Genomic DNA, 14,060 nt, shown 5'->3' with positions numbered 1-14,060 from the left:
GGGCAAGCTTTGTTGATATTCATGAAATCGACGCACATCCTCCATCCCCCATCTGATTTCTTTACCATGAAGGGGTTCGCAACCCAAGTGGGGTATTTCGCTTCTCTAATTATGCCAGCTTGGAGTAGTTCCTCGACCTCTTTACAAGCAGCCTCATCTCTCTCGTTGACGAGGTTTCTTTTCTTCTGATGTATCGGCTCTAGGTGCTTGTATTCGTTAAGCTTATGCTCTTTGGAGAAGATTGTTCCATCGATACTGAGCGTTCTAGGGATGCTGGTCATATCTCCATATTCCCAAGCGAAGATATCAATGTTGGCCTGTAGTAGCTTACCAAGCTTTCTCTTCATTTCCGTAGGTAGTGCACCTCCGATAGTTACTTGTTGCTCAGGGAATAAAGGGTTGATGGAGATTTTTTCTTCACTCGAATCTATCTCTCTAGTCTCAAGGATACATTCCCCTAGCCTTTCCTCCATTTCCCTGATAGCCATGATCACTTTCTCCAGATCATAGGTTGAAACTAGGGCGCCAATCCCTTCGGGTGTATAGAACTTCACCAATTGGTGTACAGTGGATACAATTATTCCCATTTTCATCATGGCTATTCTTCCTAGTAGAATGTTATGCTGTGAGGTGGACCGGACTACTACGAAGTCAAGTGTTTTGGTCCTGGACAATGGTGGCTCTCCGATGGTGAAATCGAGGTCTACCTCTTCGATAGGCCAGCATATTTCTTCGGAGAATTCGACTAGAGGTACTCTTGGCAGGTTTAGGCAAGCTTTGATGGCAGGGCTAAGTTGATTGAAGCAATGCTCGTACAAGATGTCGCATGTGCTGCCGCCATCTAAGTAAACTCGATGTACTTCTCATTCGAAGATTCGTCCGTTGATTGTAACAGGTTTGTCTGAGGGGGTGATGGTATCGAGAGCTGAGAAGGAGATCTCTTCCCAATCTATAACCTCGCTCTTTCTTTCCCTTTTGTAGGACTTTAGCTTCTCAACGGCGAAGCATTCTGCGACCATCAATATGGCGTTGTCTGTGTTTGGCTTCTTTTCTTCGGCCTTAACCTCTTACTTTGGCACCTTCGAGTTGCGTATGCCTTTGACTAGATGTGACAATTTTCCAGATCTGACTGCCTCCTCTATGGCCTGCCTTAATTGTATGCAATCGTCTGTTTCGTGCCCGAAGTCATTATGAAAATCACAGAATTTGCTTGTATCCCTCATTTTTCCTTTGATATTCAACTTTAGCGGAGCTTTAAAGGCTTGGGCAGCCCTTTCAGTAGCGAGGATTTCTTTAGGTGACTTTATCAACGTCCCGAGGATTCCGGGGGTGTTTTCCTTTCTGTAAGGGGAGAACCTGTTCCGCTCGTTCCTTCTTCTGGACTTATCTTCACGTTGACTTGCCTTTTCTTTTCGCTTAAAGCCCTGAGATTCTTCGTATACGAAGCTATTAACGGTGTCCTTTGCGTCTAACCAAACATACGCTTTGTCTAGCAAAGCTTCGTAAGTGTCGAGGAGATCTCGGATAAGATGCTCCACCAGTGCTCGGGTCCTACAGCCATATAGGAGTCCCGAGATTCTTTGTGACTCTGGGAGTCCTGGGATCTGTTGGGTTTCGTCCGTATACCAGACGAGAAAAGATCTCGAAGCTTCATTATCCTTTTGCTTGATACTGTGGGCAGCAACATGATTCTTCTTGTGTTTTTTTTGCTGGCCGAATTCCGATCTGAAAAGTCGTTTAAGGTCCCCGAAGCTTGAGATGGAATCTTTTGCTAAAGAGTCGAACCAGATCCTTGCGTCACTTTTGAGCACGTATGAAAATGCATGGAAAGCTACATATGTGTCCCATCTTGACATTCGAGCCGCACCTTCGAAGATATTTATAAAATCATCAGGATCATCTTTTCCCTCATAATATCCCAGATGGGAGGGTATCTTCATCCCGATAGGTAGCGGGTGGTTTTGTATCGAGGGTACAAAAGGAGTTTTCTGGCTCTTCCAGGACTCGTCTAAGCATCCGCCAGCGTTTCCATTGGCCTCGTGGTGAAAGTTGTTCACTGCGGGAGTACTTCCAGCATACATATTTTGGTAGGGTAAGGTAACCCACGGATTACCTCCGTTCCAAGTTTGCGACCCCATGGGCAACGAAGCGTTTTGATGAGTTACCACGGGAATTATTCCCGTGGCTGGTAAGACAGTGCTGATATTGGGCATGTTCTGTGGAACAACGGGAAACGGACTCCCGAAGGTATACTGCTATGTAACTGGCCCTCCTGAGTTGTTCGACGGGACGCTGGTGGTGATCATTGAATGAATTGGTTGCGAAGGCACCGGCTGAAGAGTGACATTCGAAGGGATTGCCAGTTGCAAGGTTGGGGGCTGGTTGGTAAGAGGGAGACTTCTTGCTGGCCTCGTCTCCATTTCTATTTCTTCGTCAACGTCCTCGCTATCATAAGTGAGGGTTCGCCGACTGTGTAAATGCCCCTCTTCTCGTAACTTTTTGATAACGGCGCGTATGTTATCATAGTTATTGAGTATGAAAGTTTTGTAGATTAACGGCGGTGGTTCGGAATCACTCCGATCTGTGGTTATTGGCATAGCGAGAGTGATTGGCGTTCGTGTCCCGATCTCATGCTGGTCTACCACAGATGGTAAAGAGAAACCGGGTGGTGGGTGATCAGAATCTGCCATGATCTTGTGTTTTTCTCAAACAAAGTGAATATTGAAGTGGTGTCCCACAGATGGCGCCAATTGTTTGTACAATTCTTGGCAATCCTTGTCGATGGAGCAAGGATATTGAGATCTGATCACTGAATGGATGATATAGCAGGATATAATGATGAATGTATGCTTGTTGGCGGTTCCCCGAAGGTAGTACTAAGGTATCGTACTTTACACCACCAAGATACGAAGGTAACTCATTGAGAGTATTGTATGTGAGTAATTGCAACTTCATCCCGATTCCAGAGATCATGTTCTCCTTTTATAGGGTTAGGCAATATCTCTATCACCAGCTTTCTAGGTGGGATCAGTCTCCAAGGCGATCTCTGATGAGACAAAGGGGACTTTCCCTTCGACCGACTGCAACTCCTGCTGGTTCAAGAAAGCTACCCTGCAACATTCCTCTTTTGTCATTTGGATGTTAGTGGAAGCGAGTTTGGTCAACCCGCTTACTTCTCTCCTTCAGTCTAGGTAATCTTGTGACTTTAGGAGAGGTCCTTGTCCATTGGTAACCGTGATCCCTTCGTCATCACGTTTCTTCGTTACTATTGCTTCGTATAACGGAAGTGGTTTCGTACCATCTCTGAATATAGGGATTATATTTTGGTAGCATTCTTCTTTTGTCATTTGGGCGCCATTATTTGAGTTTGAGTATATCTCGCTCTTGATTTGTATTTGACATATGTGTTCTTGTGATCAAATCTTATGTCATCTATCCTCGTTAGACGTGATATCTTCGTTAGCTTAGCTTCGTTTATCTTAACGGGGAGATACACTATCAAAAACAATTTAGCCAACAAGCGACATAAATCACAATCCTAAATCAAAATGAAGTCAATAGGGCGGAACAAAGATACCATGAAGCAAAAACATGCCAAACAAGCTAAACAAGATAACCTAAGCAACAACAAAACTAAACAAACGAGAAATAAAGATAAACACAAGGCTAAGTTTGATCATACTTTAGTATGGGTAAGAGGAGGACCATATTAATTGCAATCATGCATTTGAATATCATTCAAATAAAAAAAGCTTGAGTAACACCTAGAAAATCTAACTACTTATTTTGGAATTTGAGATCACTATATGTGACTAAGGAACAGCATTATGAAGATTATCAACATGATTGTTTCCCAACTCTTTTAGGTACTTTGGCCCATGCCCATATGCATGCATGGTATCTAATGATCGTTATAACGTGACCCTAAAATAAAGTTTTTTATCAAGTAGAATGTCAACAACTCCTATGAGAAGAACTCCATCCGCTTAGCAAAGTGTGTATCTAAGGTTAAGTTTGATCTAGCCAACACACACTTTGCATATTCACTCGACAATATGTGACGATATATAGTACAACATTGAATATTTCATGAAGATGTTATTTGTGTTGGAACAAAGGCCTTCAACTAATATGTAAAATTGAATTGAGCAAACAAAATAACGGAGCATAAAAAAAGATGATGACACAAAGAAAAAGGATATAGAAAAAACTCTATGTCACCATTTTATTTATTACAATGAAGGCTTTATACAACCAAAATATATACATACACAATATTCACCCATATCTATAACTTAAATGTAATTTAGTCTTAAAACTACAACTCACGTACGTGTTTAGCCATATCAATTCCATATGTACACTTTTTTCTTTACCTCAAGCTGGTGAACCTTTGGCATACATGCACATTAACCCACCATATCAATTCCATATAAAAATCAATTAAGAGGGTGATTGTTGGTTTAATTGGTTTTAGATGAGATATTATTAGTAATAACTAGTGGTATAACCCTCGCTCCGCGTCGGGTTTGTGCATTATCGATTACTTGCACTTATTACAGTAATATATAATTAGATATTTACCTAAATAAAGAAAATAAAGGTTAATAGACAATTTTTTTTTTCCTATGATCAATTTAATATGTTAATAAACTTTAGCTTTTAATAATGTTTAGATTCAAGCCTATAAAATTGTTTAACTATATAATATGTTAAAAGTGAACCTTAGCTATTTAACATGTTAATCGAAGGCCATAAAACCTCAATATATTTTCTTAACCAACATCGTCGTTCCACTTTTGCTTTGCTTTATATATATATATATATATATATATATATATATATATATATATATATATATATATATATATATATATATATATATATATAAAATAAATGAGAAAAAGCTAGTTATTTGTAAATGGCCCACGTGGCTTTAAATTTAGAATTATAAATATATGAGAAGGAGGATGTAGAAGGGTGTAGAAAATAGATATAGTTATTATTAATGAGTGAAAAAAGACCAAAATACCCTTTTAAAGTGAAATGATGATTTTGCCCATGAAACTAACTTTTGTCTAATAGTTAATATAGTAATATCTCATGTAAAACCAATTAAACCAACAATCACCCTCTTAATTGATTTTTCTATACTACTCACTCACCACACTTGTAATATATAACGCGATTAATCCGAGATATGTTCATTTACATCTCGACTTTTCACGGACCCAAGACCTCTTCCCTGACCACATCCAAAATCAGCCCGATTTGAACCTCCATAGCCACAATGTACACTAACGTGTGTTTTCCTTGACTAATCAACACTACAAGAAAAACCAGCTTTAGTAACAAGGGCTATTGGCTACTAATAATATACTAAATTGGCGAATAAATCGAGTTAGTGACCAAAATAGGTTGGTCACTTCTCGTCACTATAAATCCGTCACAAAACATTATTAGAAACCAAAATACTAAAATTGATCACTATAGTGACAATTTGTTTGGTCACTAATATCGTATACCGACCAAAATTTAGTGACGACTTTTATAATGGTAAATAAATATCATTATTAGTGAGCAAATAATAAGTCATAACTAAAAGATCATCACAAATGACCATTTTTCTTATAGTGCAACAATAACCCGGTTACATTTTTTTCACGCTCCTCGTATTATTCAATTTACTTATGACCTCTTTTCCTTTAGAGAAACTCGTTTCAAGAGTCTTTTACACCGTCCAAGAAAACAAACTAAACATGCTAAAACGTCTTCTTGTACCTCCACTGGTTAGTCTACTATCACGAACAAGTTTTTTCAACACCTTGACAACTTCAACTTTCACGATTAAGTTGCTCCAAGAAACTCTTCACACCACGAATATCAAAGATTGTCTACGTTCTCACACCTTAATATATAAACATCCGTTTGGAACCTCATAAATGGTACAGTTTCTATATCAAAACTAGTGCTTAATTGACGTCATTTTTTTTAACCACCCCCGAGATAGTTTAGTGGTTAAACCAAGATAGTTTAGTGCTTAAGACTTTTATATATTCATGCGTGTTTCGGGTTCAAACTTCACTAACAACAAGTTACATATTTATTTATGATCAAAACTTAAACGGACTCGATTTTTTTCAGTTTTACAAATTACTATTCATATTTATTGGTTGTTTATCTCTAAAAACCGATAAGTCCTACAAATATACGGGGTCCTATAGTTAGATTTAGTAGTGTTCAATACAATTTCAATGTTAATTTGTATAATAATTTTGAAAACTAGTGATGTCACGGGATACCACTAAGTATATGCTAAATACATCCACTAACAATATATTTTGGGCTAATGAGAAAAATGATCGAAAGTGGTCACAAGTTAACTCAATGTATTCTATTGGAGCTAGAATTGACTTACCCCATTGGACTCTTCTTTTATTCAATGTCACTACTTTTTTTTTTGAAAAGCCAAAATTTGTATATATACTTTTAATAATTACATTGCATTTTAGGATGCCTCCTTCACAAAAGTATCACGGATGGATGAACAATAACTTAACGAAATATACAATTTACAAACGAAAACTATCCTATACTTAGCCTACTCCGGTACGATACGATGAAGGGTTTATTAGCCATTGGTGCTACTCGATGTTAACTTTCTTTTCTCTTCTCGAAATCCATTCGAAGCTCTTGATTTGGATGTCGTTGAGTAGTGTATCTCGTGTTCGAATATTATTATAAAAAACTTTTTGGTTTCGGTTTTTCCAAATTAAATAACCACATACTCACTCCACGGCTTGCCATATAAATCTTGCTTTGGACCCGACAATACTATTACTTTCTCCGTTGAATAAGTCGTTGATACTTGTGCTTGAAAAATTTCCAAACCCCCACCATCGATAAACGCTTTCCCAAACTTCAAACGCAAACTTGCAAAGGATTAATGCGTGATCTATTGATTCTACATCGTCATCACACATTGGACAACGGACCGTATGGAGATCTATCCCACGATTATCTAATTCAATACTTACCGGAAGACATCTACGTTTTGCACGCCACACGAAAATCCCGAGTGATTTAGGTACCAATTTATTCAAATATGTTTCGCATGCATTATTATTCTGACCATGTAATTGACTATCTAATATGTTAGCCAATGTTTTAATATAATAATTACCATCATCACTAGTCTTCCATAACCACCTATCCGAAAACTCGCTGCTGTTATTGCGAATCAAACCCGCGACTTCTTGCTGTAAATTCTGGACATCATCCAGAGCTCTTCCGAAGGGTGCAGGCTCCAATTCCATTTGATCTGCTGCTCCTCATTAATCCATTTGACCCAATTGAAAATAGTGACTCCTTTATCCTCTTCTAATCAATATAATATTGGATATTTTTCTTTTAAACAACAATCACCAATCCAACGGTCTTCCCAAAAAAGTGTATCCCTGCCTTCACCAATAGTTCTTACAAAAGAATTGTTAAAATTGTAACCGCATTTTAACATATCTTTTCCCACTTTTATGATATCTTTCCAAGGTGACATACCCTTCCCGACCCGACAATGAGATGTACCACCCAAACCCCCATCTCGCCCATAAATACTTTTGATTATCTTCACCCAAAAACAATTGGTTTCGGTACGGAACCTCCACCACCATTTTCCCAAAAGTGCCCAATTTTTTACTCTTAATGACCCGATATTTAACCCCCTCCCCATATGAAATTAAAATATCATCCCACTTGACCCATGACATTTTAAATCCCTCACCCGTCCCGCCCCAAAAGAAGTTACGATGCAAACGTTCGAGCAAATTGATGATGCAAGCAGGTGAAATGAAAGTAGAGAAAAAGTTCAACGGTAGGCTATTGAGGATCGATTTAATAAGAGTCAAACGCCCCCTAAATGACACCGTTCTAGATTTCCAATTCGAGAATCGCTTCTGAAATTTCTCAACCACCGGATCCCAATCATTAACATTATTCATTCTCGCCCCCACCGGTAATCATAGTTAGTAAAACGAGAGATTATCACCCTTACATTTGAATCGATTGGCTATGCTAGTTACTTCAGCAGCATTCATATTAATACCATATATCTTGCTCTTTTCAAAATTAATTTTTAAACCGGATACATCTTCAAAACACATGAGCAACTTCATACAATTACTAATGTTACTTTTGGACCATTCACCAATGAAAACGGTATCATCCGCATATTGAAGGTGTGTTAATTCTACTCGATCTTTACCAACTTTCACGCCATTTAATAATCCTTTTATATTACCATCTTTATCAAGCGTATTTAAACCTTCATTATAATAAAAAAGGTGAGAGAGGGTCACCTTGTCTTATTCCTTGTTGAAGTTTAAATTCTTCGGTCGGAGATCCGTTCACAAGAATAGAAATAGAAGCGGATTTGAGACACGCATCTACCCACTTTATCCATCTCGGTCCAAAACTCATTCTATGCAACATTGAAGTTAAAAATTTCCAATTTACACTATCGAACGCATTCACAAAATCCGCCTTAAAAATGAAGCCTTTAGTTCTACCCCTTTTCAAATCAGCCATACTTTTTTTTTTAAAACAAGTATACCATCTAAAATGGATCTTTTTGAGAGAAACGCGCTTTGTTTGGTTCCAATAATTTTGGGTAAGACCTTGTAAATTCTGTTTGCTAACAATTTAGCAATGATCTTATAATAACTATTTATTAAACTGATCAGACGATAATCACTAAGCTCGGTCGGGTCGATATTTTTTTGGGATTAATGTCATAAATGAAGCATTACACCCATTTGATATCTCGCCTTTCCCCCAGAACCAATCCACAGCACACATGAGGTCATCTTTGATTATACTCCAATTTTTTTTTTTGAAAAACTTAAAATTAAACCCGTCGGGCCCCAGAGCTTTTGACCCGTCACACCCCTTAACCAGCTTCCCAAACCTCATCTAGTTCAAACTTACATTCTAATCTGCTGAACTCATCAGCCGAAAGAGCAGAACCTACCAGATTGCTTGGAATACATGGCATTTGGAGATCTGATTCCTGAAACAATTTCTCATAAAATTTATGCACTTCTTTTTTAATTAGAGACGGGTCTTCCTCCCATTTACCGTTAATATGGAGACCACGAATAGTGTTTTTGTTTATTCTTCTTTTGATCATAGAGTGAAAATACTTAGTGTTTTCTTCACCCTCCACTATCCACTTTGCTCTCGATTTCTGTTTTAACATGTTGGTTTTTACTTTGTCTTTTTCCAGCCAAACTCTTCTCGCTTCTAACCATTGTACCCTTTCAGTATCTGTAATGTCTTTTTCATTCGCAATTTCCCAACTACATGCTTTCTTTTCCGCCTCTTCTATTTCGGAATCTAGAGTACCAAATTGCTGCTTGCTCCACAATTTGAGTGCATGCTTCACATTTTTTTAAATTTAATCTAAATCTAATATCTGGTCTTCTAGCAATTACCTCAGTATTCCAAGAAGACGAGATTATTGTTTCTGCGGTATGATTTAACCTGCTGTCGAAAACTTTTACTGGCTTGGGCCCATAATCATACACTTTGGATCTCAGACTTAATGGACAGTGGTCTGAAAATTTTCGGTCAAGAACTAAAACAGATAAGTCATTCCATTTTTGAATTAACGAATTAGAAACAAAGGACCTGTCTAATTTGATAAAAAAATTTTCCCGTTATCACATATCCAGGTGAATTTTCTACCAACCAATGGAACCTCAGTTAAACCCGTTTTGATAATGAAGTTTTTGAATGTGGTTGCTCTCCATTGGATGAACTCACAATTCTTCCTTTCATCCGCATGTCTAACCTCATTAAAATCACCGCAGAGAATCCAATCCTCATTATCGAATTGTAAAAGATTTTCTAAGCTATCTAGGAGTTCTCTTTTTTTGTTGTCTTTGTGAGGACCATACACGTTTAACACTATAATCTTCGAGTTTTGCCCTTTCAATTTATCCTTTACTGCTAGAAAGAAATCACCCTCGATTGCTTGATTGGCTTGAAACATATTTGTGTCCCAGATTAATACCAAACCCCCGGACCTGCCGTTTGCTGCCTTTTGTATATACCTATAACCTGAAGATCCCCATAACAACTCAATAAATCTATCCCCAATTTCTTTGCACATTGTTTCTTGTAACACCACTATATACGTATTTGTTTCTGCACATATACTTCGAACCAACCTATCTTCCCTTTCTTTTTTAACCCACGAATGTTGATTGAGAGGACTATCATGTAAATAAACTGAAACGAAGGGTAAATGTGACGACCCGGAAAATTTTGACTAATTTTAAATCAAACTTTCGATACTTTTTGACACGATAAGCAAAATATGTAAAGTTGAGTCTTAGAAATTTTGAACTGTTTCATATATGCAATTACCCTTCGACTTTTCTCAACGATTCACGAGCAACTATTTGTAAATAGATAAGTATATATATATAAATAAATATATTTATATAATAAATGTTATTAATCATTTATATGAAATTTTTGTTATAAATAAATATGTAAAATAATATTAAGTAATGAAATATATATATATATATATATATATATATATATATATATATATATATATATATATATATATATATATATATATGAATATGAATATTATTTGTAAGAAAATATAATAATTGGAAAAAATATACAACTTAATTGCTAGAAATAAATATAAGTTATAATTAAATTATTATTAAAATAAATCTATATATATATAGAGAGTATATCAAATGTAGTTATTTAATAATTGTAATACTCGTTGGACGTTTCGATTATTATTTAGAGAAGTTTAATTCGAACTTATGTGATTTTAAAATAAATGGTGATCCAAAAATGAGTTCTATAAATTTTAGGCTTACTAAAAATGTATTTAGGATCTAGTTATTAAATTTTAGAACTATTTATATTTTACCCAAAATTGAGAGGGACAGTTGATGTAATTTTTATTTAATAAATTAATGATCAAATTTTATACCATAATGACCAAAATAAATAAAACTATTTAATTTAAAATTTTGGAATTTTTCTGAGAACTTTTATCCGTCATTGAATTAACAACGGAGTACGAAATTTAGTCCGCGATATAGTGTCGGCAGATAAATCTAAACTTTAGGCTGTTTCCCTGTTTCCATTCATTTCCCCCTATGATTGAATTAGAGAATTATTACATAATATATTATTATTATTATTATTATTTATCGCTAGTAATTAGTATTATATTATATCTTCTATTGTTCTATTATATATCAATATCTACATCTATAAATCTATATATGCAAGAGGTAGTTTACAGGAAACTATGATTAACCATAACCATCCCTCACTCTTTTATTGAGCCACCATCTTCTCCATTTAACACAACCACACATACACTAGCACCATTCTGTAACCATCATCCGCCATCAACTTCCATATCTCTTGTCACCTTCAACCCTTATCCGGCAACCAAACACCACCTCACGGCCACCACAGCTCAACCACTTGAAAACCGCCACCACCTGCGTTGATTATTTCTCTGTTTCTTTTTCTTTTTGTCGACCACCAATATCAACTATGAACTATACCCATGAAATATCATCAATCTACTGCTTATACTACGTGTTCATGTTTGATCACCCCAACGACGGTTCCGACCCACAACACCAACAATATCTTCGATGACCACCATATCACCATCTTCCACAAACACACCACCATCTTCATAAAACCCGAGCCATGATGAGACCACCACCACTTTATGAAAGGACCCGTCCTAATCCACCTGGAAGAAGTCATCAACATTTGGTCCCATTGCGATGATCGGCTCCAAGTAATACCCTTATATTGAGCAAATGCACAGCGGAAGACTTAATTCGTACTTGAGAATAAACATGCTTTAAAGTGTCAACCAAAAGGTTGGTGAGTTCATAGGTTTATCATGACAATCATTTCAATATGTTAATAGACCACAAGATTTCATAATCATAAACATAATACACTCGCAAGTGTATGTAAAGCATTCTAAGTGGTTGAGCACTTGGTAACCATACTTAACATTTAATCAACGTCGCATATTCCCTTTATTATGAAATCTCACTACACCGTACCAAGTGTAGTCACCCAAAAGAAGTACTGTGCAACCGTTGAATACTGGTCGTCCAGTTCGGTTGGGGTTGTCAGGCCCGATAGATCTATCAACAGGATTCGCGTTTACAATACCCATGTAAATAGTAGTTACCAAGCTACAGGGAAATATGCCAGTGGTACAACTCAACGTAGAATATATTTTTAAGTATTTGTGTCTATTTTGTAAACATTTATAAAAGCAGCGCATGTATTCTCAGCCCAAAAATATATATTGCAAAAGCAATTAAAAAGGGAGCAAATGAAACTCACTTTTGCCTTGAAGGTATTTAATTCGACTTGGTCTCCGATAGATATCACGAACCTAACCATATATATAATATATCAACATATTTTCTTTTTAAGTAATCGTTACATATATATATATATATATATATATATATATATATATATATATATATACTTTTAATACTTTTAATATTTTCTTAGTCCGAAGTTAGCAGTCCGATGTTAGTGGTCCACAATTAGTTGCTTAAATAAAATAAATAAAGACCCCATCGTATTCGTATTGATCAGAATTAATCTCAACCCATGGTACCATGTTGTCAAATGACGTGTTGCGTACATAAAGTACCGTGTTGTCAAATGACGTGTTGCGTACAATCATGAGGTCCTATGATTAATCTTCTCGTGTTGTTTACGGGTGGTCCTGAAATATATAAAATCAAATCATAAGTAATTATATATAAAATATCATATTAATTAGAAAATATATGATTAATTTACTTTTTCTCCAAATATTTTCGTAGCTAAACTAGCTTCGGATACCCAATCTTGTTTTAGTCGTAGTTTCTTCATTACAACTCCGTTTTTGTTGGTTCAACTTGCCACTTCCTTGGATTGAGTCAAATTTTAAGAATATGAACTGAAAATACCTTAGTTTGTATTCGAAATCATAGGTTATAGGTCAAACTTTGGTGAAACTTATGAAAGTGATCATTTTCCATCATTAAAACAACATTTAATGATCATTTTTCTAAAAATACTTACACTTTGAGTTAAACCATAAAATTTTTATGTGTTAACATATTCATAAGAAATATCATTTTTCCAGAATATGAACTTCCAATTCAAAGTTCAAGATGGTTTTTAATTATCCAACCCAAAACAGCCCCCGGTTGCACTCCGACGACGTAGATTCAGTTTTTAAGATGTTCTTTGTAAAACCAAGTTATATCTTGTTAGGTTAGCATATCATTATGATATATTACAGGTCTTGAAGTGTTTTAAAAGTCAAGTTATAAGGATCTATTTAGTTTGCGAACAAGTTTGAAATCATTCAAACTATGTTCTTGTTGTTAAAATTTTATACCACAAAATAAGATAGCTATATGAATATGAATTGAATAAGATTATGAACAAGGTTACTACCTCAAGTTTCTTGGACAAAGTTACTGCAAAAGATAAGAAATAATCTTGGAATCAAAGAGTGGTGGAGTTAGATCAAAAGGTTGGAAGTAAACTTCTTCAAATGGATGGTTATTTTGATATGTTCTTGAAAGAGTTTTCTTATGGTGTTTAAGGCTTGTAATTGAAGCTAAATGATGGGGAAAATGCTTGGAGATGATCAAGTATGAAGTTAAGAGTATTTTTACAGAGAAATGAGAGTGTAGGTATGAGAAAATGGAGTGAAGAAATGGTGTTCATTTATAAAAATGTTTTTAGTTTATAAAGAAAGAAAAGGATTCCTAATTTTGTTTTCTTACTAATAATTCATACTACTTGACAAATCCTAGTTATCTCATATCTAGGGCAGTAATAATGTTGATTAGGATGTTGATTTGATGTGTATATACCAATAGTAAATACGTATAGAAGCTGGGTATGATACGGGTACATATACCCTAGATATACGTATAGAAATCTTGAGGAAACGGAACGAGAATTCA

The 14,060-nt window shown here is 35.8% G+C and overlaps 2 protein-coding genes across 2 annotated transcripts; both read right to left on the bottom strand.

The window, feature by feature from the left end:
• Positions 1-1,067: 1,067 nt before the first annotated feature.
• On the bottom strand, positions 1,068-2,213 carry LOC139870408 (uncharacterized). Its single transcript, XM_071858219.1, has one exon. The coding sequence runs from the start codon at positions 2,211-2,213 to the stop codon at positions 1,068-1,070; it is 1,146 nt and encodes a 381-aa protein (XP_071714320.1).
• Positions 2,214-8,944: 6,731 nt separating this feature from the next.
• Positions 8,945-10,168, bottom strand: LOC139870407 (uncharacterized). Its single transcript, XM_071858218.1, has 3 exons — positions 9,820-10,168; positions 9,489-9,688; positions 8,945-9,433 (listed from the first exon to the last, which is right to left on the bottom strand). The coding sequence occupies exons 1-3, from the start codon at positions 10,166-10,168 to the stop codon at positions 8,945-8,947; spliced, it is 1,038 nt and encodes a 345-aa protein (XP_071714319.1).
• Positions 10,169-14,060: the final 3,892 nt, after the last annotated feature.

Source organism: Rutidosis leptorrhynchoides, chromosome 10, assembly GCF_046630445.1.
Source record: "Rutidosis leptorrhynchoides isolate AG116_Rl617_1_P2 chromosome 10, CSIRO_AGI_Rlap_v1, whole genome shotgun sequence".
In the NCBI taxonomy this organism is placed as follows: Eukaryota; Viridiplantae; Streptophyta; class Magnoliopsida; order Asterales; family Asteraceae; genus Rutidosis; species Rutidosis leptorrhynchoides.
The sequence above is the reverse complement of the archived record's forward strand: the minus strand, read 5'-3'. Positions and strand labels throughout refer to the sequence as shown.

What these genes read in the sequence shown, in the direction of transcription:
- LOC139870408 (XM_071858219.1), bottom strand. Translation starts at nt 2,213, where the DNA reads ATGCCCAATATCAGCACTGTCTTACCAGCCACGGGAATAATTCCCGTG.
- LOC139870407 (XM_071858218.1), bottom strand. Translation starts at nt 10,168, where the DNA reads ATGTGCAAAGAAATTGGGGATAGATTTATTGAGTTGTTATGGGGATCT. An exon ending in TGCGGATGAAAGGAAGAATT is followed by an intron (nt 9,689 to 9,819) that starts GTGAGTTCATCC and finishes TTATCAAATTAG; the next exon opens with ACAGGTCCTTTGTTTCTAAT. An exon ending in CGTCTTCTTGGAATACTGAG is followed by an intron (nt 9,434 to 9,488) that starts GTAATTGCTAGA and finishes AAAAATGTGAAG; the next exon opens with CATGCACTCAAATTGTGGAG.